The 22,112-nt window shown below is 50.6% G+C and overlaps 4 protein-coding genes across 4 annotated transcripts; 3 read left to right on the top strand and 1 right to left on the bottom strand.

Moving 5' to 3' along the window:
• Nucleotides 1-420: 420 nt before the first annotated feature.
• Nucleotides 421-21,218, bottom strand: IUM83_08046 (uncharacterized protein; the record flags this gene model as incomplete). Its single annotated transcript, XM_067932396.1, has 9 exons — nucleotides 421-799; nucleotides 885-937; nucleotides 13,119-13,175; nucleotides 18,385-18,583; nucleotides 18,669-18,721; nucleotides 18,793-18,849; nucleotides 18,921-18,966; nucleotides 19,045-19,071; nucleotides 20,320-21,218. 9 exons carry the CDS (start codon nucleotides 21,216-21,218, stop codon nucleotides 421-423), a joined length of 1,770 nt encoding a protein of 589 aa, XP_067782958.1.
• On the top strand, nucleotides 7,888-8,487 carry IUM83_08049 (uncharacterized protein; the record flags this gene model as incomplete). Its single annotated transcript, XM_067932399.1, has 1 exon — nucleotides 7,888-8,487. The coding sequence occupies one exon, from the start codon at nucleotides 7,888-7,890 to the stop codon at nucleotides 8,485-8,487; it is 600 nt and encodes a 199-aa protein (XP_067782966.1).
• IUM83_08048 (WD repeat-containing protein 43) lies at nucleotides 8,873-11,848 on the top strand (the record flags this gene model as incomplete). Its single annotated transcript, XM_067932398.1, has 2 exons — nucleotides 8,873-8,980; nucleotides 11,459-11,848. The coding sequence occupies 2 exons, from the start codon at nucleotides 8,873-8,875 to the stop codon at nucleotides 11,846-11,848; spliced, it is 498 nt and encodes a 165-aa protein (XP_067782965.1).
• On the top strand, nucleotides 19,238-19,837 carry IUM83_08047 (uncharacterized protein; the record flags this gene model as incomplete). Its single annotated transcript, XM_067932397.1, has 1 exon — nucleotides 19,238-19,837. The coding sequence occupies one exon, from the start codon at nucleotides 19,238-19,240 to the stop codon at nucleotides 19,835-19,837; it is 600 nt and encodes a 199-aa protein (XP_067783026.1).
• Nucleotides 21,219-22,112: the final 894 nt, after the last annotated feature.

Raw genomic sequence — 22,112 nt, 5'->3', positions numbered from 1 at the left:
CCAGCATGGATGTCCACCTCCTTCTTTCTTCCTCACAGCACAATTTATCAGCACCACAGTTTGCCGAAAATCTATCATCCCTTCATCGTGACAAGACCACCAAGCTCTTCACTGGCGATGGCGCTTCCGCATTTTCTCAGACCATCTTGCCCCCAGCGTGCGGAACGCGCCGCTTAATCCTCGTTACTGTGCCGGATCCGACACCACTTGGAACTAATTCCCGTTAGACAAGGCGCGGAAACAAGACCAGCTTTGTGTAGCGACTCACCTTCAGTCCTGGGACATCGCAGCCGAAAGGGAATGAATCAATTGGTTAATTCTTGCACATTACCTTTCATCAGGATTATTGCTTTGACAAAAGTGAACGACGCATTCATGGCGAGGAAGACGACCTGCATCTCTGTTTTCTTTCCTTTTTCTCTACTTGCGTTCGTCTTCGATGAATTTGAGGTACTTTTCAAACGCGAAGATGCCGTCAGGAGTGAACTCCATGCGGCGCGCAAGAATCTCGTCCGCAGTCATTGTCAGCACTTCGTCCACTTCTTCCTCTTGCAGCACCAACGGGCCATCAAACGTGCAGTCGAAGAGTCCGCCCCACACGCGGCTGCGGTCGTCTCCGTAGTAAAACGTGGTCAGGTAGCGCAGCGGCGTGTTCTTGACACCCATCTCCTCCTCAGCCTCACGCTCGGCGTTCACGTCCATGGGCTCACCGAACTGCACGACTCCACCGGTCATGGGGTCCAGCATCCCGGGGCAGTAGTCCTTGATCATTGTGCGACGCTGCACGTAGTACTTGCCACTATCCACACGTAGCAGCATCAAAACGACAGTAAGTATATGGTAAGTGTATGCAGACCGCGGATTCTTTCAGGATAATCCCCTACCTCGAATTCTTGATGACGATGTAGGACGCGCGATGCGGCAGGTTGAATGCTCGCTGATTCATGGCAACGGCGGGCATCAATAAAAAAAAGCATAGCTCAATTGTTATTTGTGACGTGGACGTCCGTCTGCCAATGAGATGGCAGAGGACTCCCACGTCAATTGCTAATGCATACCTTTCTGTTTACGCTGTACAGCGTAATAAAACATTGCATGGTTTATATTCGTTACATGCTATCCTACTGGCCAATATCAAGAATAATCATGATTATGGGACGCATAAACATGGAGTTTCATGCGACCCCATTGGCTAAAAATCCTTGAGATGTGCAAGAATCAAGTTTTCGAGCCGAACTTTTGATTATGGGACGCGAGTCGCATATTTGGATCAAGCTACGTTTTGGATTAGTAGATTCTCATTGGTAGATCAGGATAGAATTAGGATCTGCGATTGATAGACTTTAGGATGGGACCTGGATACTTGTTTGCGTGTCCAGGTCGCCAAGAACTACTGGTTGTGCGGCGGCAATGAGCCGACGCCAAACTAACGATTCAATCAATCACTTTTCAATTTCCAATCTTCCTCTCAAGTGTTCGACGGGCGCCCGCCACTGCGCCCTCAAGCTTCGGGTCTTCGCATCGGTTTGTGTGACATAGTAGCACTTGCCGTGTCAAGCTTCGGTTCAAGTTCAAGAAAGGTTTACTCGTGGCCACATCGTGGGAAGCGAATTTTACCTGTGACTATTGGAGCCAGCCACATCGTGGGGAAGCTCTAGGTTGCGAACGTGCAGCTTTTGAGGAGCACACTTCGAAGAAGTGGGTACATTATCATTCCGTGTGGCCGGTGGAAATACCACGTAGGGACTTTGCCTCCGCCTAGATCGGATTGTACCTAACCTTCGCTGTGTGCTGGGCTTTCACTAGAAGTCGGTTTAGCACCAGGGCGCCTGCATTGTGTCTGCGAAAGCGGAACTTTGTAGAAGTATAACGGTCCTTGGTTACCCGGTGGTAGTCTTGCCTCTTTTTCGATCTTTGGAGTCGATCTATGGCCCGCTACAAGAAGGGTCACAACCAAAGCAGTAAGAGGAAGCATCAGAAAGCGAGTGACGTCAAAGTATCATCGACGTCCACTCCTGCTCCACCACCTGTTACGGCGATTGACACCAGTCTTTTCTTCTCGCCAGCCGAGGCGGAGAGTTTCGCTAAACTTCAAGTGGATCTCCTCCGCCAGGTCAAAACGGCTAAGCGGGTTTTGGGCAAGTTTCGCAAAGAGACTTTCTGGATCAAGGACGAGAGCATCGAGGCCCAGGTTGATCGCCAACTTAACCGGGCGTTTCTGAACCTTTTGGAGTGCCAAGACAACCTTGCTGCGAAGCTTAACAGCCTTATTCGCCAGAAACCGCAGCAACACTAAGTTGTAAAACACTTTTTGAGCTTTTAATTCCTTTTCCGTTTTATTTCGCCGTATTTTACGGATCACTCACCGAAAAGTCCATCTGTCCTACCCCTAATGACTATGACAAGGGGTAGGGCAGCTGAGAGTGAATCGCCTAACCCGCGGCAACGCCAAGTGCCACGGACGGCTCAAACGGAGGCGGCAACGCCGCAGGAAGCTCACCATGAAGTCCCACCCGCCGGAACGGCAAACGTTGCACCTGACGCAATGTCAATGCAACAGTTAATGATCTGGTTAACGCAACAACAGCAAATGTATCAGACGCAGATGCAAACGCAATTTCAGATGCAAATGCAGCAAGCCAATAACCGTTTTGAACACTTGCTCGCATCACAAGGTGAAAGACGGAAGAAGGATCCTCCCATGTATGAAGGGAAGTTCGGTGAAGATTTGGAACTATGGATCTTTGCCATGGAGGAATATTACGCTAACAAGCGCGGATTGATGGAGGCCGATACGTCCGATTTTGTGACCATGATATCCAGCAGTTTAGGTAAATCTGTGCTAAACTGGTATCGCGCTTTTTTTCAGATTGTGAAGCGGCAGGAGTTCCCAAAACATGGCAATTGTTTAAGGCGAAGCTACGTGAACGCTTTCGTCCCAAAGACTTTGAATACAATCTACGTGAGCGATTGTTTCAGCTGAAACAACACGGGACCATCCATGAATATGTGTCATCGTTTCAGGATCTGATGTCTCAATCCGAGTTGGAGATTTCGGAGATGGAGAAGCGGTTCTACTTTCAGAACGGACTTCGGCCGGAGACAGCGAAAAAGGTGAAGGAGCTCAGTCCAAGATTCTTGCATGAAGTAATTGAAATTGCAACGAATTTCGAGTTTGCTCACTATGGAGGACTCTCGGCAAAGACCACGGCGAATCGCCAGCCTTCTTCGAAAGCGGCATCATTTGTGAAACCAGCGGCTAACAATACCAGCAAGCCGCTGGAGCGAAAGCTGTCACCGAAGAGTGGACCAAAAGAGGATTGGCGAAAGTCAGCCACTTGTCATAATTGTGGACAAGTCGGTCATATCAAGCCGCAATGCAAGTCCACCAAGGAAAGCAATCACTATGTTGGCGGATCATTCTACGCCATTTTGGAAGTGAAAGCTTTAGCCTACAATCAGGAGGAGGCAGCGACTGACGTCTCAATATTCGTCGACAATGGAAGCAGCCTCAACGGTGTCACTGAAGATCTAGCTGTACGACTTCAGCTGGACATCAAGGAGCATCCTGACGACATGATGACAGTTCGTCTAGGATACAACCAAACAGTGCAAAGACCAAGACGTACCGTCGAAATGATGTTGCAGATTCCGGATTTCCCGGTGACGTGTGAAACGTTTACGGTCATGTCCCGGAGGATAAGGATGTGCTTCTCGGAATGAAGTGGCTTCGGGAGAATAACCCTGACATCGATTGGGAACGTTTACTATTGCGCCCGCGTATAAGGACTGAGGAACCCCAGGCTCTCCAATTGGTGGTACCTAACAGACCTCGAACGCGTATGATCGGAGGCCGTCGTTTCAAGAACGCAAACCAGAACCGCGAAATCTTCCATTACTACCGTCGGCATGGTCACAAGGGTGCGTTCGGTGAAACGAAACTGATCACAACGAAGCAATTTCTGAAGGAACTCCGCAAAAAGAAGGATATCGAAGCTGTGTTTGTTGTCAATCCACATGACTCAGAAAAGGCTGAGCATTTTAAACAACAAGGATGGGAGGCACTGGCGAACAACCCCGCATATGAAGTCTTGCTCAAGTATCGCGATACTGTGTTTCGCACTGAGCTGCCAAGTACCACACCCCCTGTCCGCGAAGGCATTGAACACGAAATTCAACTTCAGCCGGGAACACAACCGATCTCGGTGAAACAATGGCGCCAAAGCCCGGAGCAGCGAATGGTGATCCAGGATTGGACGAAAGAGATGGCGCAGGCAGGTATTATTCGACCTAGCACCTCTGCATTCAGCGCTCCGACGTTCTGCGTCAAGAAGCCCGTGGGTTGGCGCATTGTGCACGATTATCGTCAACTCAATAGTGCCACCATTTTGCCAGCGATACCGATGCCGAGAAAGGAGGACACATTTGATGCGATGGGCGGTAGTTACTGGTTCTCCTGTATGGACCTCTTGTGGGGATACTATCAGGTTAAACTTCGTGAAGCTGATATTCCATTTACTGCTTTTTCGACGCCCGATGGGCTGTTTGAGTATCTTGTAACCCCGATGGGTTTGAGCGGTAGTCCGGGCACATTTAACAGGCTGTTACAGCGAGTGTTCAGTGACTTGCGCGATGTGATGCGCATCTATTTTGACGACATCTACGTTTTTACGCAAGACAAGGACGTGCAGGTGCATGTCGACGCGTTGGACAGAGTGCTTCAACGGTGTCAAGAACAGCAATTGTACGTAAAATTGTCGAAGTGTCAGTTCTGCGTCGAAGAAATTCCCTGTCTCGGTGACTTTGTGGGTCGTCATGGTGTTCGAATGGACCCTGACAAAGTGCGCGTAATCAGCGACTGGCCGATTCCACGTACCAAGAAACAAATGGAAAGCTTCTTAGGTACGACGGTCTACGTCTCGCGTTTTTGCGCCGACTTCGCACAATTTGCAGGCCCACTGCACGATAGTACTACGGGTTTACGCCCAAAGGAAACGTTACACTTGTCTGAGCATCAGTTGGAATGCTTCCATGAACTCAAACGCCGTCTCTCCACCCCTCCTGTACTACGACTTCCTGATTTCGACAAACCGTTCGGTATTCGTATGGATGCCTCGAATTTTGCCATAGGGGGAGTCTTGTTTCAAAACGAGGGAGGGTTGGAGCATCCGATTGCATACACAGGACGCAAAATGAAACCAGCGGAACTCAACTACCCTGTTCGTGAGCAGGAGTTACTGGCTATCATGCATGCCCTTCGTGTGTGGAGAGTTTACCTTCTCGATCGCCCATTTACCGTGGAGACAGACCACAAGAGCATCGAGACTATATTGACGCAAAAGACAACCAATCGTCGTGTTGCGCGCTGGTTTAACGAGCTAGCTGAATTCCAACCGCAGTTCAAGTGGATTCCAGGAGAAAGTAACCAAGTGTCGGATGCAATGTCCCGAAACCCACTGTTTGAGCATAAAGCCGCTCAGGTTAGTCTCAGTGATCTCATCGAAGCTGCTCGAAACCGTGAAATTGTTACTAGTATCCAAACACCAAGTGCGACTGTGACGCACTCGGCCAAACAACTGTACTCTACCGACCGGAGAGTTCAGGAGTTGTTGCAGAGTATTTCTAGTGGTAAAGAGGTACCACGCTACTCTGTGAAGAATGGATTGTTATTTTACCAAACGAGAGATGATGAAAATGCTCGACTGGTAATTCCGGATAATGAAGATCTGAAGAACCGTGTTATTTGTGAAAACCACGATGTGGTCACGGCAGGTCACCCCGGATACTTTAAGACATACTTGGGTGTCCAGAAAAAGTATTACTGGCCCAAGATGTCGAAATACATTCAACGCTATGTCAACACGTGTGAACGTTGTCAGCGGAATAAGGCACGCCAAACGAAGCCGCCCGGACTACTACAGCCTTTGGAGATTCCAGGAGGTAGATGGGTTGATGTGTCGATGGACTTTATGATTGCACTGCCGAGCACGGAAACCGGAAAAGATGCCATTATGGTTATGGTGGACCGGTTGACGAAGCGCGCGAAGTTCATCGCAACCAATACGAATGCGACAGCAGAAGAGACTGCTGCGCTATTCATGGTCAATTATGTGAAAGACCATGGCGTGCCGAAATCGATCATTTCAGACAGAGACTCCAAATTTACGTCCAAGTTCTGGCAAGAAGTGATCAAGACTTTGGAGACGACCCACAATCTGTCGTCTGCCTTTCGCCCACAGACTGATGGTCAGACCGAACGTACTAATCGGTTTATTGAAGACTATCTTCGGGGTGTCGTGAACCCATTCCAAAATGACTGGGATGAATATTTGCATCTCGCTGAATTCGCGTACAATAGACGTGTTCATTCCTCAATCGGTATGTCACCGTTTGAGGCTGATCTGGGTTATGTGCCCTATATGCCAGATGATGTGGCTAGGGACCCGGAATTTGAACAGTTGCACAAATCGGCGCAAGAATTTCTGCTCAAGCAAGATGCAATTTTGAAGATGGCACAAGATGCAATGAGTGAAGCCCAAACTCGTATGAAGTCTTACTACGACAAGAACAGACTTGCTCAAGACTTCAAACCTGGAGATATGGTACTCCTAGATGGACGAAACTTGGACATTCGTCATAAAGGCTTCGCACAGTCAAAGAAGCTGGCACCGCGGTTTATTGGACCTTACCCGGTTATGAAACAAATTCATCGTGACTCATACGAGCTGAAGTTATCGAAGGGTCTCAAGTTGCATCCCGTATTTCACACCTCATTGCTCAAGCCGTATCGCAGTGATGAATCACGGAGCCAAAGTGTTAACAAAGTGATTTTGAAGGACGGTACGGAAGGTCAACTTGTGCGCGAAGTCATTGGTCATCGTAAGAAGAAGAAGAAACTCCAATACCAGATTTGGTGGCTTGGTGAATCACGCGAAGAAGCAACGTGGGAACCAGTAGAGAACCTGAATCAGATTCCAGGTCTCATTGACAAGTACTGGGAAACGAAGAAGAAGAGAAAGCCAGCTTCGAAATAGCGGGGTCTTCTTGGAAGGGAGGTCATGTGACGTGGACGTCCGTCTGCCAATGAGATGGCAGAGGACTCCCACGTCAATTGCTAATGCATACCTTTCTGTTTACGCTGTACAGCGTAATAAAACATTGCATGGTCTATATTCGTTACATGCTATCCTACTGGTCAATATCAAGAATAATCATGATTATGGGACGCATAAACATGGAGTTTCATGCGACCTCATTGGCTAAAAATCCTTGAGATGTGCAAGAATCAAGTTTTCGAGCCGAACTTTTGATTATGGGACGCGAGTCGCATATTTGGATCAAGCTACGTTTTGGATTAGTAGATTCTCATTGGTAGATCAGGATAGAATTAGGATCTGCGATTGATAGACTTTAGGATGGGACCTGGATACTTGTTTGCGTGTCCAGGTCGCCAAGAACTACTGGTTGTGCGGCGGCAATGAGCCGACGCCAAACTAACGATTCAATCAATCACTTTTCAATTTCCAATCTTCCTCTCAAGTGTTCGACGGGCGCCCGCTACTGCGCCCTCAAGCTTCGGGTCTTCGCATCGGTTTGTGTGACATTATTAAATCCTTTGTCTTACCATGACGGCGCGATCGGCCTTGCCAATCACATTGTTCTCCTCGTCCACAATGCAGACCTAAAGTCAATACATGTAGTCTCTCGTGGTCGTGGGTCTCCTCCGTGTGTGCCGGCATCAACGCAAAATGACCACGATACACCACTTCGTCTCTTTCGAGTGGGTTGTTGCGGCAGTAACAACTTCATGGCTGCCGGTTCCCGCTTAGTCTGCTCAGATGTCATTCCTCAAACGGAGCCAAAGCACGAACACGTCAAGCTCCGACCATGGACCCCAGTCTCACGCCCCCGCAGTGGTCCATCGATCTTTGGCACCACATCCAACTACGTGACGAGTGGATTCTACGCGACTTCCGCGATCAGCTACTGCAGTCGGAGCATCGGATGTTCCAGCGACTCCAGCAGTCGGAAGAGCTGATCCAGCAGCAACAAGAGCAGATCGAGCTCGGAGCGGAACAATCGAGGAGCCTCCGCCGGCAGCTGAGTCAACTTCAAGAGGAGCAGCAAAGGACCGGCGCTATTCTCCACAACACGCGGGCTGCGGTGCATAACGCCCGAGTCTTTCGCGACGGTGCAGTTCATGGCGGGGTGCGCCAACTTCACCGATTTGTCAAGACCACGCCAGGCCTCGGGGACTTGCTTCCTGGCATGTCACCTCCGTGCCGCGATATTCCCTGGCTGCCAGTGGGTGAAGTTGTCCCTCGTCGGTTCTTTCCGACAAACTATGCGTCGTTGAGGAGGTGGGGCCACCGCCGGATCAATGAACTCAGCATTCTGCTGAACGACGACTTCGGTATCGATAGTGCCGATGTTTTGGAGGAACGGCGCGGCAAGTTGCAGCACTACCTGGCAGGGGGGATGGGGTAAACCAAGGCAATCAGTTGATGCAGCGATGACAGGATCGGCAGAGATGGCGATATCCGTAGGTCTCTGTAGCTCCTTTGATTTTACGTAGGCAAAGCTCGTATCACGTAATTTCCGTTCGATGCATACATAACATATATTTGTGTCTGTTAGCTCTGCCTTAGACATTGCTCAGCATAAACTCTGGAGCCACCGCCTATAAACAAGTCCTGTAATCGTATTCTGATACTTCCACTGGGTCCGAATACGAGACGGCCGAGAAATTGGACACTTCCGTCGTGTCCGAGCGGGAAGCGGTTGAGAGGGCTTTGTAAGACCTGCAACCCGTAGCTTGGTCGATGGCCTGCTGCTGCTTGACGCCGCGTACCCCGCGGGCTCCAGGAGAAACATGTCCTCGAAGAAGACCTGGCCGTCGGCGCCGCCGAAGAGCAGCACGCTGGCCGTGGGCAATAGCGTCATTGCGTGGCCCGAGCGCGCCGCCGGAGAGCACGCGGTGGTGTGTGATGCTGCGCGCTCGTCCTGCGGAGCAGACGCATCCAGTTGCGTCCATAGCGGAGCCCTGGGGGCCGAGAGAGACGCCGCCGCGCCCGAGCGCTCCGGCCGGCGCAGCTGCATGGAGTGTTTGATTGATTAGGCCTTTCAGCGCCGAGAGGCATAGGTGCTATTACTGATTTATCTCATACCCTGTTGAATTTGATATGTGTTGATGAAGATCTTCCGTGTTTAATGCATGTTATTTTCAATAGCCTGTTCGTTTGACAAATTATGCTGGTATGTTGACCCATCCAGTTGAGATTGAAATAGAATACCTACTCTTTTGCATAGACTTTAAGAAACGATAGTACCTGTGACAAATGATTTATATGTCTACTCAAGCGACATCCGTCGGATTTTTCTCTTCTCGAGCAACAGTTAGGTTTGTCGCCAGTCACTCTTCTGCTTTTATAAAGCTTCCGACACGGATCTTCTTCTTTTCTACCGTTTTCTCGCTCAAGCTCCTACATTCGCACATGTCAACGACTACTATCCTCCTCTGTCCTGATTCCTCTGTGAGGTCCATTACTCCAACAGAGAACCCGTGGTAGGACGTTCACATTCGGCGGCCACGGGAAGCGACACTTTTTATCGTAGAGGCTGTGGATGTTTTATTGGGAGTAACGATGTCCAACGTAGCTAAGTTAAGGTGCGCAACATGAGTTTCAATCTGGGAGTGCGGCCCGCAATTTACAATCCAGAGCTGTTCCAGGCGAAGCACGGCTATGTAATTAGTGATATCGGATAGTGCGGGCGGTGGAGATGGCTACATCGCAGTTGAATCTGTACTCGCAAGCGAGTCGAACGGCCAGGAAGCTGTACAGGTAGCATCCTAACCAATGCGAGAGCTGCGGCAGGTCAAACGAGGGACGTTAAAATGATCCACCGTGGCCGCCGCTAAACCTACGGTACAGTAGTTAACTAAACTCGTAGTTCGTCGTCCTTAGTGAAGACGTCGTCCTTAGCGAAGACAAAAATCGTTTTGCATCGCAGCTTTAGCGAGGGTGTGCGACAGATGAAGGGCGACGCATGAACAAGTCCAAGTACGCTGGATCGGACAACGCTAACTCACCAGATAGAAGCAGCAAAGAATTTCATCTTCGCAGTACATTTCGTAAGCCACAGATTTCTACTGCAATGGCAGGGTTCACCTCACTAGATTATGGGACGACGACATAGAACTGTGTAACAGCATCCGACTTGTATTGTACCACGACTGCTTACTCCCATCCACTTAAGATCTTGGTATTACGGGATGATGATGCAACGGCAAGGTTCGCTCATGACTTTTACTAACAGTATTGAGAATCGTTCGTTGTTGCTCGTTGTGGCGAAGTTAGCATGAGCTAGTAGTCGGTTGGACGAGCGCATCATTTCACAAATTGACAAATCGGACCTACCGTAGTATTTCGTAAGCCGCAGATTTCTACTGCACTTGCAGGATTCATCTCGCTAGATTATGGGACGGTGACGGGATGGTAGAATTTGCCTGGCCACATAGTATTGTAAACGGCATCTGACTTGTATTCTGGTATAATAGACCACTACGACTGCTTACTCCCGTCTACGTAAGATCGGGATTACGGGATGATGATGCAACGGCAAGGTTCGCACTTGGCTTTACCCTTTTGGGTACTTACAGTATGGCGAATGGTTCGTTGATGTTCGTTGTGGCGAAGTTGCATGAGCGAGTAGTTGGTTGGATGATCGCATCATTTCACAAATTATCAACTCGGACCAAGTCACCACCCGAAGCCTGATGCAGACGTTCGCCGTTCATACGACAGATGCGACCACCCAATTCACTATCGTCGGACCCCTTTTTACTCGAGCCAAGCGGGTACATGACACTACATGTAATAGGAGTGATCGAATGCCTGCGCGTACTGAGGACGAGAGCTACCCACTGGAGACAGTTCCTAACCCGACCACGTCGAGGTTGACACACGCTGATACGGCAATCTGTGCCCCCACCAACGCAGAAAGACTGCCCGGACCAGAGCTTTATTATCCGACACCAAGTGGGCAGACTGTCACAGCTATCCATACGCAACGGCGTAAAGCAGTCCGAGCGAACACAACGGATCGTCGGGAGCAATGCCGTCTCAGCCAAGCCAGATATCGATTTAAGCAGCGTACGAAGATAAAACTCCTTGGGGATGCCATCTCCATTCTGCAACGAGAAATATCGCAGTTGACGGTTCAGCGAGATCAGACCTTATGGGAAGGGAAGCGGAGTGTCCACAGTGTTATCGTGGAGTACTTTCATTTCTTCCGCCACGGCGTTGACGTGTTCTCTGGGGCACATAATACTAGAATCGGCAGTAACGCGTGTGATGCGGCGCAGCGGCAACAAGTTTTTCTGGAATATGGGATGGCACCGAACATTGAGCTAGGGGAGAGTCGAGGCGTGGCAGCGTTGATGGATCATTGGTGCCAGTATTCGGCGTATTTCCAAGACTTGGAGTTCCGGTTGGAGCACATGAACGAGATGTCAAAGGGCCTCGTTATCGTCTCGGCATCTTTACGAGTGACGGTCACCACGGAAACGATAAAGCATGTCTTCCCGCACCTTTCACCTTGTCCCAGCGAGAACCGAGATGTCAAGGCCATGCTTCTTGGCAAAAAGCTCATCGGAGCGCAGCTGCTTCTCCCGTCGACACTTCATTTTGAATGGGACAGCGCGACAAGGCAGATCGTACGGCTGCAGACGTCCACGGACTTCTTGGTGCCTCTCTGTCGAGAATTTGGCAATCTGAATGATGCGTCCTTCATGCTAGATGGGGCAAACATCACACTGGATGGCGCTATTCTGGCGCGTGGACTGTAGCACAAGCAGCAATAAAATATTGCACATGCGTGTCTAATATCCTTGGGTGTCTGTGATTTTCTAAGTCCAAAACGGGAACTAACTCTGGACCCCGTTACGAGGAGTGGTGGGAATTCCATGCAGGTTCGCACTGCCGAGGTCATTAGGTTGTATAAGAACTATCTGACGGCGATGCTATTTCGACAAATGTTGTACCCGGCTTCTACCACCATGCGTTAGCATTTTGTTGTGCCTGCTTCAAATTTCCTTTGCGAACCGATGCCAGCATGGATGTCCACCTCCTTCTTTCTTCCTCACAGCACAATTTATCAGCACCACAGTTTGCCGAAAATCCATCATCCCTTCATCGTGACAAGACCACCAAGCTCTTCACTGGCGATGGCGCTTCCGCATTTTCTCAGACCATCTTGCCCCCAGCGTGCGGAACGCGCCGCTTAATCCTCGGTTGCTGTGCCGGATCCGACACCACTTGGAACTAATTCCCGTTAGACAAGGCGCGGAAACAAGACCAGCTTTGTGTAGCGACTCACCTTCAGTCCTGGGACATCGCAGCCGAAGGGGAATGAATCAATTGGTTAATTCTTGCACATTACCTTTCACCAGGATTATTGCTTTGACAAAAGTGAACGACGCGTTGATGGCGATGAAGACGAGCTGCATCTCTGTTTTCTTTCCTTTTTCTCTACTTGCGTTCGTCTTCGATGAATTTGAGGTACTTTTCAAACGCGAAGATGCCGTCAGGAGTGAACTCCTTGCGACGCGCAAGAATCTCGTCCGCAGTCATTGTCAGCACTTCGTCCACTTCTTCCTCTTGCAGCACCAACGGGCCATCAAACGTGCAGTCGAAGAGTCCGCCCCACACGCGGCTGCGGTCGTCTCCGTAGTAAAACGTGGTCAGGTAGCGCAGCGGCGTGTTCTTGACACCCATCTCCTCCTCAGCCTCACGATCGGCGTTCACGTCCATGGGCTCACCGAACTGCACGACTCCACCGGTCATGGGGTCCAGCATCCCGGGGCAGTAGTCCTTGATCATTGTGCGACGCTGCACGTAGTACTTGCCACTATACACACGTAGCAGCATCAAAAAGACAGTAAGTATATGGTAAGTGTATGCAGACCGCGGATTCTTTCAGGATAATCTCCTACCTCGAATTCTTGATGACGACGTAGGACGCGCGATGCGGCAGGTTGAATGCTCGCTGATTCATGGCAACGGCGGGCATCAATAAAAAAAGCATAGCTCAATTGTTATCAAATCCTTCGTCTTTACCATGACGGCGCGATCGGCCTTGCCAATCACATTGTTCTCCTCGTCCACGATGCAGACCTAAAGGGGGGCGCATATCTCCCTTGTTAGCGACAGCTCCCTTGTCTTCACAGGGATAAAAAAAATTATACCTCTTCCTTCGCACTCAACGACATCCGGTTGGCACTCAGTGACATCCTGACAGTGAATGAGAGGAAGCAAACGATCGTACTTAGTCTGGTCTCGAGACGGGGGCGCAGAGGGTAACGTCAATACATGTAGTCTCTCGTGGTCGTGGGTCTCCTCCGTGTGTGCCGGCATCAACACAAAATGACCACGATACACCACTTCGTGTCTTTCGAGTGGGTTGTTGCGGCAGTAACAACTTCATGGCTGCCGGTTCCCGCTTAGTCTGCTCAGATGTCATTCCTCAAACGGAGCCGAAGCACGAACACGTCAAGCTCCGACCATGGACCCCAAGTCTCACGCCCCCGCAGTGGTCCATCGATCTTTGGCACCACATCCAACTACGTGACGAGTGGATTCTACGCGACTTCCGCGATCAGCTACTGCAGTCGGAGCATCGGATGTTCCAGCGACTCCAGCAGTCGGAAGAGCTGATCCAGCAGCAACAAGAGCAGATCGAGCTCGGAGCGGAACAATCGAGGAGCCTCCGCCGGCAGCTGAGTCAACTTCAAGAGGAGCAGCAAAGGACCGGCGCTATTCTCCACAACACGCGGGCTGCGGTGCATAACGCCCGAGTCTTTCGTGACGGTGCAGTTCATGGAGGGGTGCGCCAACTTCACCGATTTGTCAAGACCACGCCAGGCCTCGGGGACTTGCTTCCTGATATGTCACCTCCGTGCCGCGATATTCCCCGGCTGCCAGTGGGTGAAGTTGTCCCTCGTCGGTTCTTTCCGACAAACTATGCGTCGTTGAGGAGGTGGGGCCACCGCCGGATCAATGAACTCAGTATTCTGCTGAACGACGACTTCGGTATCGATAGTGCCGATGTTTTGGAGGAACGGCGCGTCAAGTTGCAGCACTACCTGGCAGGGGGGATGAGGTAAACCAAGGCAATCAGTTGATGCAACGATGACAGGATCGGCAGAGATGGCGATATCCGTAGGTCTCTGTACCTCCTTTGATTTTACGTAGGCAAAGCTCGTATCACGCAATTCCGCTCGATACATCATAACATATGTTTGTGTCTGTTAGCTCTGCCTTAGACATTGCTCAGCATAAACTCTGGAGCCACCGCCTATAAACAAGTCCTGTAATCGTATTCTGATACTTCCACTGGGTCCGAATACGAGACGGCCGAGAAATTGGACACTTCCGTCGTGTCCGAGCGGGAAGCGGTTGAGAGGGCTTTGTAAGACCTGCAACCCGTAGCTTGGTCGATGGCCTGCTGCTGCTTGACGCCGCGTACCCCGCGGGCTCCAGGAGAAACACGTCCACGAAGAAGACCTGGCTGTCGGCGCCGCCGAAGAGCAGCACGCTGGCCGTGGGCAATAGCGTCATTGCGTGGCCCGAGCGCGCCGCCGGAGAGCACGCGGTGGTGTGTGATGCTGCGCGCTCGTCCTGCGGAGCAGACGCATCCAGTTGCGTCCATAGCGGAGCCCTGGGGGCCGAGAGAGACGCCGCCGCGCCCGAGCGCTCCGGCCGGCGCAGCTGCATGGAGTGGTTGATTGATTAGGCCTTTCAGCGCCGAGAGGCATAGGTGCTGTTACTGATTTATCTCATACCCTGTTTAATTTGATATGTGTTGATGAAGATCTTCCGTGTTTAATGCATGTTATTTTCAATAGCCTGTTTGTTTGACAAATTATGCTGGTATGTTGACCCATCCAGTTGAGATTGAAATAGAATACCTACTCTTTTGCATAGACTTTAAGAAACGATAGTACCTGTGACAAATGATTTATATGTCTACTCAAGCGACATCCGTCGGATTTTTCTCTTCTCGAGCAACAGTTAGGTTTGTCGCCAGTCACTCTTCTGCTTTTATAAAGCTTCCGACACGGATCTTCTTCTTTTCTACCGTTTTCTCGCTCAAGCTCCTACATTTGCACATGTCAACGACTACTATCCTCCTCTGTCCTGATTCCTCTGTGAGGTCCATTACTCCAACAGAGAACCCGTGGTAGGACGTTCACATTCGGCGGCCACGGGAAGCGACACTTTTTATCGTAGAGGCTGTGGATGTTTTATTGGTAGTAATGATGTCCAACGTAGCTAAGTTAAGGTGCGCAACATGAGGTTCAATCTGGGAGTGCGGCCCGCAATTTACAATCCAGAGCTGTTCCAGGCGAAGCACGGCTATGTAATTAGTGATATCGGATAGTGCGGGCGGTGGAGATGGCTACATCGCAGTTGAATCTGTACTCGCAAGCGAGTCGAACGGCCAGGAAGCTGTACAGGTAGCATCCTAACCAATGCGAGAGCTGCGGCAGGTCAAACGAGGGACGTTAAAATGATCCACCGTGGCCGCCGCTAAACCTACGGTACAGTAGTTAACTAAACTCGTAGTTCGTCGTCCTTAGTGAAGACGTCGTCCTTAGCGAAGACAAAAATCGTTTTGCATCGCAGCTTTAGCGAGTGTGTGCGACAGATGAAGGGCGACGCATGAACAAGTCCCAGTACGCTGGATTGGACAACGCTAACTCACCAGATAGAAGCAGCAAAGAATTTCATCTTCGCAGTATTTCGTAAGCCACAGATTTCTACTGCAATGGCAGGGTTCACCTCACTAGATTATGGGACGACGACATAGAACTGTGTAACAGCATCCGACTTGTATTGTACCACGACTGCTTACTCCCATCCACGTAAGATCTTGGTATTACGGGGTGATGATGCAACGGCAAGGTTCGCTCATGACTTTTACTAACAGTATTGAGAATTTCGTTGTTGCTCGTTGTGGCGAAGTTAGCATGAGCTAGTAGTCGGTTGGACGAGCGCATCATTTCACAAATTGACAAATCGGACCTACCGTAGTATTTCGTAAGCCGCAGATTTCTACTGCACTTGCAGGATTCATCTCGCTAGATTATGGGACGGTGACGGGATGGTAGAATTTGCCTGGCCACATAGTATTGTAAACGGCATCTGACTTGTATTCTGGTATAATAGACCACTACGACTGCTTACTCCCGTCTACGTGAGATCGGATTATGGGATGATGATGCAACGGCAAGGTTCGCTCTTGGCTTTACCTTTTGGGTACTTACAATATGGCGAATGGTTCGTTGATGTTCGTTGTGGTGAAGTTGCATGAGCGAGTAGTTGGTTGGATGATCGCATCACTTCACAAATTATCAACTCGGACCAAGTCACCACCCGAAGCCTGATGCAGACGTTCGCCGTTCATACGACAGATGCGACCACCCAATTCACTATCGTCGGACCCCTTTTTACTCGAGCCAAGCGGGTACATGACACTGCATGTAATAGGAGTGATCGAATGCCTGCGCATACTGAGGACGAGAGCTACCCACTGGAGACAGTTCCTAACCCGACCACGTCGAGGTTGACACACGCTGATACGGCAATCTGTGCCCCCACCAACGCAGAAAGACTGCCCGGACCAGAGCTTTATTATCCGACACCAAGTGGGCAGACTGTCACAGCTATCCATACGCAACGGCGTAAAGCAGTCCGAGCGAACACAACGGATCGTCGGGAGCAATGCCGTCTTAGCCAAGCCAGATATCGATTTAAGCAGCGTACGAAGATAAAACTCCTTGGGGACGCCATCTCCATTCTGCAACGAGAAATATCGCAGTTGACAGTTCAGCGAGATCAGACCTTATGGGAAGGGAAGCGGAGCGTCCACAGTGTTATCGTGGAGTACTTTCATTTCTTCCGCCACGGCGTTGACGTGTTCTCTGGGGCACACAATACTAGAATCGGCAGTAACGCGTGTGATGCGGCGCAGCGGCAACAAGTTTTTCTGGAATATGGGATGGCACCGAACATTGAGCTAGGGGAGAGTCGAGGCGTGGCAGCGTTGATGGATCATTGGTGCCAGTATTCGGCGTATTTCCAAGACTTGGAGTTCCGGTTGGAGCACATGAACGAGATGTCAAAGGGCCTCGTTATCGTCTCGGCATCTTTACGAGTGACGGTCACCACGGAAACGATAAAGCATGTCTTCCCGCACCTTTCACCTTGTCCCAGCGAGAACCGAGATGTCAAGGCCATGCTTCTTGGCAAAAAGCTCATAGGAGCGCAGCTGCTTCTCCCGTCGACACTTCATTTTGAATGGGACAGCGCGACAAGGCAGATCGTACGGCTGCAGACGTCCACGGACTTCTTGGTGCCTCTCTGTCGAGAATTTGGCAATCTGAATGATGCGTCCTTCGTGCTAGATGGGGCAAACATCACACTGGATGGCGCTATTCTGGCGCGTGGACTGTAGCACAAGCAGCAATAAAATATTGCACATGCGTGTCTAATATCCTTGGGTGTCTGTGATTTTCTAAGTCCAAAATGGGAACTAACTCTGGACCCCGTTACGAGGAGTGGTGGGAATTCCATGCAGGTTCGCACTGCCGAGGTCATTAGGTTGTATAAGAACTATCTGACGGCGATGCTATTTCGACAAATGTTGTATCCGGCTTCTACCACCATGCGTTAGCATTTTGTTGTGCCTGCTTCAAATTTCCTTTGCGAACCGATGCCAGCATGGATGTCCACCTCCTTCTTTCTTCCTCACAGCACAATTTATCAGCACCACAGTTTGCCGAAAATCCATCATCCCTTCATCGTGACAAGACCACCAAGCTCTTCATTGGCGATGGCGCTTCCGCATTTTCTCAGACCATCTTGCCCCCAGCGTGCGGAACGCGCCGCTTAATCCTCGGTTGCTGTGCCGGATCCGACACCACTTGGAACTAATTCCCGTTAGACAAGGCGCGGAAACAAGACCAGCTTTGTGTAGCGACTCACCTTCAGTCCTGGGACATCGCAGCCGAAAGGGAATGAATCAATTGGTTAATTCTTGCACATTACCTTTCATCAGGATTGTTGCTTTGACAAAAGTGAACGACGCGTTGATGGCGATGAAGACGAGCTGCATCTCTGTTTTGCTTTCTTTCCTTTTTCTCTACTTGCGTTCGTCTTCGATGAATTTGAGGTACTTTTCAAACGCGAAGATGCCGTCAGGAGTGAACTCCATGCGGCGCGCAAGAATCTCGTCCGCAGTCATTGTCAGCACTTCGTCCACTTCTTCCTCTTGCAGCACCAACGGGCCATCAAACGTGCAGTCGAAGAGTCCGCCCCACACGCGGCTGCGGTCGTCTCCGTAGTAAAACGTGGTCAGGTAGCGCAGCGGCGTGTTCTTGACACCCATCTCCTCCTCAGCCTCACGCTCGGCGTTCACGTCCATGGGCTCACCGAACTGCACGACTCCACCGGTCATGGGGTCCAGCATCCCGGGGCAGTAGTCCTTGATCATTGTGCGACGCTGCACGTAGTACTTGCCACTATACACACGTAGCAGCATCAAAAAGACAGTAAGTATATGGTAAGTGTATGCAGACCGCGGATTCTTTCAGGATAATCTCCTACCTCGAATTCTTGATGACGACGTAGGACGCGCGATGCGGCAGGTTGAATGCTCGCTGATTCATGGCAACGGCGGGCATCAATAAAAAAAGCATAGCTCAATTGTTATCAAATCCTTCGTCTTTACCATGACGGCGCGATCGGCCTTGCCAATCACATTGTTCTCCTCGTCCACGATGCAGACCTAAAGGGGGGCGCATATCTCCCTTGTTAGCGACAGCTCCCTTGTCTTCACAGGGATAAAAAAAATTATACCTCTTCCTTCGCACTCAACGACATCCGGTTGGCACTCAGTGACATCCTGACAGTGAATGAGAGGAAGCAAACGATCGTACTTAGTCTGGTCTCGAGACGGGGGCGCAGAGGGTAACGTCAATACATGTAGTCTCTCGTGGTCGTGGGTCTCCTCCGTGTGTGCCGGCATCAACACAAAATGACCACGATACACCACTTCGTGTCTTTCGAGTGGGTTGTTGCGGCAGTAACAACTTCATGGCTGCCGGTTCCCGCTTAGTCTGCTCAGATGTCATTCCTCAAACGGAGCCGAAGCACGAACACGTCAAGCTCCGACCATGGACCCCAGTCTCACGCCCCCGCAGTGGTCCATCGATCTTTGGCACCACATCCAACTACGTGACGAGTGGATTCTACGCGACTTCCGCGATCAGCTACTGCAGTCGGAGCATCGGATGTTCCAGCGACTCCAGCAGTCGGAAGAGCTGATCCAGCAGCAACAAGAGCAGATCGAGCTCGGAGCGGAACAATCGAGGAGCCTCCGCCGGCAGCTGAGTCAACTTCAAGAGGAGCAGCAAAGGACCGGCGCTATTCTCCACAACACGCGGGCTGCGGTGCATAACGCCCGAGTCTTTCGTGACGGTGCAGTTCATGGAGGGGTGCGCCAACTTCACCGATTTGTCAAGACCACGCCAGGCCTCGGGGACTTGCTTCCTGGTATGTCACCTCCGTGCCGCGATATTCCCCGGCTGCCAGTGGGTGAAGTTGTCCCTCGTCGGTTCTTTCCGACAAACTATGCGTCGTTGAGGAGGTGGGGCCACCGCCGGATCAATGAACTCAGTATTCTGCTGAACGACGACTTCGGTATCGATAGTGCCGATGTTTTGGAGGAACGGCGCGTCAAGTTGCAGCACTACCTGGCAGGGGGGATGAGGTAAACCAAGGCAATCAGTTGATGCAACGATGACAGGATCGGCAGAGATGGCGATATCCGTAGGTCTCTGTAGCTCCTTTGATTTTACGTAGGCAAAGCTCGTATCACGCAATTTCCGTTCGATGCATACATAACATATATTTGTGTATGTTAGCTCTGCCTTAGACATCGCTCAGCATAAACTCTGGAGCCACCGCCTATAAACAAGTCCTGTAATCGTATTCTGATACTTCCACTGGGTCTGAATACGAGACGGCCGAGAAATTGGACACTTCCGTCGTGTCCGAGCGGGAAGCGGTTGAGAGGGCTTTGTAAGACCTGCAACCTGTAGCTTGGTCGATGGCAGCCTGTTGTGGGTCACAGGCAGAGGCTTTGCTGATACACGTCGCACAGAAGGCAATTTTGCGCTGAACTAATTTGCCGCCGAGAGCGATGAAGCTGATGCGCCAGTTAATCCTGCACGAGTGACACACGGAACCATAGCACAGGTTGCATGTGCTCTTGCCGATTCTGCCAACGATCCCCGAGCTTGTGTCCTTGTTGCACATCACGCAGCTTTTGTTTCGTCCTCTTCGCAGACCCATCGAGCGCTGCTGCTGGAGCATCCACGACATTTTCTTCATCTGCGCGCAGAATACGAGGTTGTACGTCGAAAGAAGAGCATCTGTAGCCAGTCGGATCGATCTAAAGCGCCCGATCATGCCTCCGGGGGCAATAGTGCTGGTTCCAAAGACGTCGATAACGTTGGTGTGACTCTGTCGGTAGAAGCTGCAGTATGATAGGTTTGCGCGGATGACGTTCGGCTGTGACTTGGTCTGCGTGAGCTCAATCGAATGCTTGAGGTGGTAGCCAACGCGGTCGCCGTTGCTGAAGTGTAAAATACCGGTCGCCTCGATGTACACGAAGTCACGGGCTTTCAGCTGCAATGGGGCATCAAGTGTCAGCCACTTAATGACGAGCGAGCGGAACGGTTCCTCTTCGCTTGGTTCGACAATTCGACACAATATTGTGGAAGCGTCGACGTCATGAACGTACGAGGTTTGAACTTGCATAGCGTCTGGCGTCGGGTTCACGACGCCAAACATGAGATCGTCCAAGCGACCGGGAACCGTTCCAACACGTAGCATCACGGGCATACCCGAGTTCGTGACCACTGTACTGCTGGCTTGGTTCAAGCGGTCTTCGTACACATGCAGGTCTTCCTTGGACTTGAAATATTTCCAACGCTGTTCGTCCACGCGGCGGTTGTCAACAGCGACGTACTCCTCGTACTTTTGGAAATGCTCCGCCAGAAGTTCGTTCTCGAGGTCGATTAGCTGGAATTTTGTCTCCTCGGACACGCGCAGACCCGGGTAGGGGGTTTCAGCGAACAAGTCCTTCGGCATATTTTTTCTAGCTGTGTCTTGCGGAGGAAATTGGCAAGTGAGCCGAAGCCTCCGAGGGCAGCTTGAAGTGTTTGGATCTGCTGACGGCCAAGCGTCCTGCCATGATAGAAGGCGGACCTACCGCCAGACCTTCCAACGTGCGCAAGCAACAAAAACTGGTGTTTGCGCCTGTGCAAGCTTCAACGACACCATTATGGCCATCACCGAGGAGGGACCAGTAACGCGCTTGCACCTACATTCTTTCCACGAAAATCTTATTCGAGATCTCGGGGATTTGCAACTTCAGTTTTCATAAATTACGTACAGTATAGTGCAGTACGCCCGCACTTTCAGACAAAAAACTGAACACGAGCGAGAATCTCACTGAATAGGCCACGATTCGATAGGTATGTTCGGTGTGCGATATTATACTGAACAGTAATTTATCAGCCGTCGGACGTTTTATCATGGGTGGCTTCGGATAAGAATTTCATCGTCGTAGTATCGTGCCCTGCACGAAAGATTTGTGCCACTTCACCATGAACATGATGGAGTTCATGACATTTCACTTGCTATAGCCTCAGGAGTTCTTATCGCTGCCGTTCATGTACATACGATCCTTAGTCGGTGCCGCGCCAAGTATCAATACACTATCACCGTAGTGCACTGTTTTTGTTGTTGTTGTTGTTGTGAGTCTTATGATCTTGATCGGAAGTACTATTACTACATGTACGTTAGATGTTCGCTCGTAAGCAAGTCGACAAGCAATGCCAGCAGCGAGAATCGTTCTTACTTGGGGTTCGTAACGAGCGTTCCAGATCATATAATTTTTGAAGTGACTAAATGCCGAGTAGAACGCTACCTGTGGTTTATAGGCCGTGTGCGTTGCACGCGGGTGTAAACCCAGGCACAGGT

Source organism: Phytophthora cinnamomi (genome assembly GCF_018691715.1).
Source record: "Phytophthora cinnamomi strain GKB4 chromosome Unknown Contig102, whole genome shotgun sequence".
In the NCBI taxonomy this organism is placed as follows: Eukaryota; Oomycota; class Peronosporomycetes; order Peronosporales; family Peronosporaceae; genus Phytophthora; species Phytophthora cinnamomi.
The sequence above is the reverse complement of the archived record's forward strand: the minus strand, read 5'-3'. Positions and strand labels throughout refer to the sequence as shown.